This window comes from Chaetura pelagica, unplaced genomic scaffold (assembly GCF_000747805.2).
Source record: "Chaetura pelagica isolate M959 unplaced genomic scaffold, ChaPel_1.0 scaffold123, whole genome shotgun sequence".
NCBI lineage: Eukaryota > Metazoa > Chordata > Aves > Apodiformes > Apodidae > Chaetura > Chaetura pelagica.
The window spans coordinates 2,684,755-2,689,928 of record NW_009953295.1 but is presented as its reverse complement, the minus strand read 5'-3'; the positions used below and the strand labels follow the sequence as shown (position 1 = coordinate 2,689,928).

At 37.8% G+C, this 5,174-nt stretch overlaps 1 protein-coding gene across 1 annotated transcript in view; it reads right to left on the bottom strand.

Moving 5' to 3' along the window:
• Nucleotides 1–267: 267 nt before the first annotated feature.
• SLC5A7 (solute carrier family 5 (sodium/choline cotransporter), member 7) overlaps nucleotides 268–5,174 on the bottom strand; it is a 21,552-nt gene continuing 16,645 nt past the window's right edge. The window contains exons 5-8 of the mRNA XM_009997896.1: nucleotides 4,773–4,916; nucleotides 2,701–2,854; nucleotides 1,633–1,850; nucleotides 268–891 (exon numbers count right to left, since the gene is read on the bottom strand). Coding sequence (XP_009996198.1) covers nucleotides 268–891; nucleotides 1,633–1,850; nucleotides 2,701–2,854; nucleotides 4,773–4,916 — 1,140 coding nt within the window. The remainder of the gene's footprint in view (nucleotides 892–1,632; nucleotides 1,851–2,700; nucleotides 2,855–4,772; nucleotides 4,917–5,174) is intronic.

Below are 5,174 nucleotides of genomic sequence, written 5' to 3'. Positions count from 1 at the left end.
TTTTACTTATACAGTATATAGTTCTGGGTGGAAAGAATGGGATCTGAGTGTGTCTTCTGGTGAACACTCTATGATCTAATCCAACATGTTAGATAATAACAGAAAAGGGTTCCTCCCATGGGGTGCTCCAGCTCCAAGAAACAACTTAAATAATTGTGCAGTGGCATTTTATTCCAAATTCTTGCTCTTCTTTTGATTAAAATGCCTCTTACTATTCTTTGTAGAATATCCTGCTTCACATTACTTTGCCTGTGGCTACCAGATTTTTTAATTATCTTCAGTGTTGGACAGCTCTGGACTCGAATCGACATAATTGAAGGCTTCCTTGTTTGTGAAAGTTGAGCTCAAAGTTAGACTGTGTCGTGGATTCACAGGTGCAAGTTCATTTAATACAATATTATCACTTTTTACAAGAGTTGCTTTGTCCATGTGTTCTCTGCTGTACCTGGCAACAACAGCATCAAGGAAGTCCAGCTTTGGTGGCAAAGTTCCACTCTCGAATAAGTATTTGGCTAAGTAAGAGACTATAATGTTAGTAAAGAAGGAGGTAAGCATAGCAAGTGTTTTAAATGGGAATCGCTGGACATAGATATTATTTTCATCTGGATAGCAGCCAGGGTAGTAGATCAAGGGCTGAAGGTAGAGGTACGGTTCTCCTCCGGTTATTCTGAGAACAAGGCCAAATAAGTACCCTGCAATGGCACCGTAGGTGTTGGTTCCTTTAATGAACAACACACACAGGAGCTGGGGGAATATGATGATATAAACAAGGTCAGAGCTGAGGTACCACAGGCCATACACCGATGAAGCTAGCAGTGCCATTGCTGTTGCTGATGCTCCAAACAGAAAAACAGTGATTCTCATGACCCACACGATCTCCCTGTCTGAAGCCTGCAAAAAAAGGGCAGTGTTAGCTGGTGGTTTTTTCATGGCAGTTCATGTATGCCTACATTTATCAACGTATATAAGATACTACATTGCAAAAGGAAATTTTACAACATATTCAATAATATTTACAAACTAGTATCTCTAACTCCATCTCAAGCACAGAGAAAAAACACCAGGAGTTATGGTTGCCATTCCCAAAGTCATTAATCTTTGAGCATAAGGAAAAGTCTGATAACGTGCCAAACTAAAAAACAACAGCAAAGTGTTAGAAATAACTTTGAAACATAAGCATGACATTGCTAAACCAGAAAAGTGTCAGTGTCAGAACTTCTTCTTCCCCATCTTCTAATAAAAACTCAAACTCATTAGCCCATTCTGTTATCAAACGATTTCCTGATAAATCAGTAATTCATGAAGATGTCTCATTTTATTAAGGATTTATGAAAAACTTACAGTTGCAACAATAATTAGGAGCTGTTGGGATAAACTGCAGTGCCATGAGAACGTTTGAAAGCTGCTTCCACTGAGCTAGCTTTTACACCTCTGTCATCAGCCACATCAATAAGTATTTTTATGACTTTCTGTTTATTCAATATACTGTTAGGAGCAAAATGCTACACTTTTTTCAGTCATAGGCAGGAACGTGAAAGAAGTGGTTCATAATGAAATTAGAATCTATGCATTGCCTAGTTAAGGTCTCACTTAAAATTTTCTCTAAAAATAAAAAAGGAAATGCAATCTCACATTTTGCCGAAAGGAAAGCTGGTAAATGTTCCGAGCAAACATAGAACTTGCTGATAAAATGGAAGAGTCAGCTGATGACATCACAGCAGCAGATACAGCGCCAAGGCCAAAGAATGAGATGTAGACTGGGCAAAGGTACTGGAGCACGATTGGCAAAATCATATCCGCTTCTTTTTTACTCATGGGGTCAGGGACACCATAATCAGTCTCGTTCCAGGCTGCAATATGGACACAAGTACATTATAAGTAAAATTGGAAGTCATCAGCTACAGCATCTCTTGACTTCATGTGTAGTAAGTTATTCATATTGACACATTTTCATTCACATTCAATTACCAAACTGTTGTTAGGCCTGGACCAATGGCATTTCAGAGAGGCAGTGTCCCTCTGGTTTCTGCTAGACAGGCTTAGTTCTGCTCAACATTCTTCCTTATCTCTAAGCTAAGTCTGACCACAGCCTGTGGTAATCCAGTAGGAGGTTTAATTTTAAAACTTTACATTGCTCATAAATGTAATTTTCCTCAATAAACAAGTCTGGGATCCATGTTTGTTTGTGATGTGCTTAATTATGCTCTTGGGTTACTCAGACTCAGAGTTTGAAGCCATGTGTTAAACACTCCTAATAAACATTTCTAATGTAAATGAAATATTACCTTAGAACGGGGATCACTCTCACTATGGAATGAACTTTACAAGGACGTTTTGATCAAGACAGGAAATTCCTGATAAATTTCTACAGTATGTATCTAGCTATTTTGCAGTTATTACTTTTAGGACTAAATAAAGGCACCAGGATCCAACTCAAACATTAAACTGAAATATTACATCTGTAGATACCTACAACATGCAAAGTTAGTTAATCTCAGCCACTGGGGCAGGTGCATAATTTTCCTGAGAGAAACATTCTATAATCTATTTTTTTAGTGTAGTTTCAGATTGAAAAAGTCACGAGCTGATTAATGATGTCACCTGGCTAGATTATATCTAACATAAGCTTTGCAGGACCTTCACATATTTATTTTACTATTCATTTTATAGTTGTTGTATTATTCATTTTCAGTCATTTACCTGTAGATGCTCCAATTGCACCGATGAGTACTGCAGGAAGAGCCATCACAAGACAGCCAAAAGCAGCCAGAAATGACAGGACTTGAGCATATGTGGCAGAAGAGGAGGAGAGAACTCGCTGGAAATATGCTTGCCATGGGATTCCTCCTAATGTCTACAAACACAATGGGCAGCATCACATCATTGGGGGCTAACTGGATTATTTTGCTGTTGCCATATCGAGAGCAAGTAGAAGCATCACTTAAATGCCATGGCATTTGCTACTCTTCGATTTATTTCTTGAATATCAGTAATAGCTGTAGCTTTCATTCTCAAAAGTAATGTTAAACCTTTATTGTCTCCTTAAATCTCACTCCTTTAAAGAAGTTGTTCCTTTATACAATTAGCAACAACACTTTTGCACTTACGTAGTCTCTGTAACCCCTAAGTATTGTGAGCTGCTTAATTACTTTATAAAGCTTTTGGGAAGGTTATATAATACTATTGTCATATTTCATATTTGGAGAATTTGGCCTTCAGTATCCTCCCCCTGTCAAAACTGGATTAGACTCTGGTAGGATTTATCTTCCTTTATGAGTGCTGGTGACCATCTAAACAAGACAACACATTGTGTATACACTGAACTCAAGAATCTGAAAAATTGTTATCCCACTGTCTTAACTAAACATGATACCAATAGAAATTAAAGACAAAGCAGTAAAAGAAAGTTTTATTTTATGGTGGCAATCCTTCTCTTTTTTGAGTGGAGACCTCATCAGACCTAAAATGATGTCTCTAGTATGCAATACAGAAGAGTATTATCCAAGACTAAAAACCAAGCACTAACAGTTCTGTCCTGAGAGCAGGATTTGAATCATCTCCACTAAGTAAGTAAGTGCCTATGACTAAACAGCATGGAAAGAAAACAAAGCAAATTGCTCACTAAATGTGCACAGCACACACATCAAATGAGGCAGCAGGCATTTGGACCAAATAGTGTGTGTGCCACACCACAACACCACAACACCAAATAGGTGTTTCATACATGTTTCATGCACACACAGGGACCAAATTAATGTTTCACAGGTAACTCTGATTTTGACTTGCTCTTTATGAGTGTTTTCCCTTGCAGCTTTAATAATGTTTTTATAATAAAGCTTTCCAAGCCTGTATAAATATATTGAGCTATAATTAAATGAGCAAGATGAAAAGAAAATGTGTCACAATTTGGCAACATCAGAGCTTTCCTCTGGTCATCAGCAGAGAAGAAACCTTCAGGCTGACCAGAGAGAATACAGCCACTTAAGCTAGTGTCATACTCTGGCTCTCTGGGAATGTCTAAAACATGTAAGCTGGAAAAATACCCACATTTTAATTCCTCAATTATCAGAAAACCGAAGACTTTTGGTTGTGATTATTTAAAAGAAAGAAAACCCAAAACAACAACAAAAAAAGAGAAAGGAGTCCCAAACTACAACACGATAATAAAAACAATTTTAGAGTTGCTCAGGGACACTGAGAATGGAAAATTTCAGCATGTGTTGCTAGATCTTCTAATGGAATGTACATAATAACCACCAATCCCATGTGTAATACATGGGTATTAAATAACAAAACCCCTCATTTCATTCTGGCATGTGTGCATATATGAATTCATCCAGGCTTCCATCTATCCATCCATTCATCCATCCATCTCTGCAAAGCTTTTTCTACATCACCTCTACCTAAGGCATATTTAATCATTTGTATAACGTATTTATTGCCTCTGCAATATATAAATTCCTCTGCCAAGAATGACATCAGTTAAGTATTAGCTGCATACTACTAATTAATTTTAGCATAAGTCAACTTTTTCAGCCTGATGATATTTAAATTGCATTCCTGGCAACACCGACTTTGACAGCTGTGCTGTAATATCCTACTGTTGTTTCACTGAAATGATTAAAGTGTGCAGAAATATTGAGCTGGAGTCAAGACAGCAAAAGTTTTCAGATTGCTAGAAGGTCTTAACTAGACTCTATTATTTTCAGCTGTCACAGTAACCCAGTGTGAGTGCTTCAATGCTTCATTCCTTCATACAAGCCACCACTTACCAGTAAAAGGAAATTGTCCAGCCATGTATAAATGTCAAGTGAGTTGACAGAGCCAAGCCAAGGTGCCTGGTGCACCTGGTGCACAGCTGTGAGCCCAATGTCTGTCACTGCAGGGTGGGTCATTGCGAAGGGTACACTGATCCACTGTAATCAAAGAGTAAGACTTTGTTCAGGTTTAAAGAATGCACTCTAAACATGTAAAATAGTAATATTAACGTGGATCTGTTTATCTTCTTGCATGTTACAGAAGAAAGGTAATGTTGCTGATCTGACTTGCAGAAAAGTCAAGTTATGTGCTTTCATCTCTGAAATCCAGATTTTGGCAGTGGATAGCTTCACTCTGTTCTGGAGAGTGTGATTATAAGAGGAGAATTATGCAGTGTAAATTGCAAAATCAGCAGG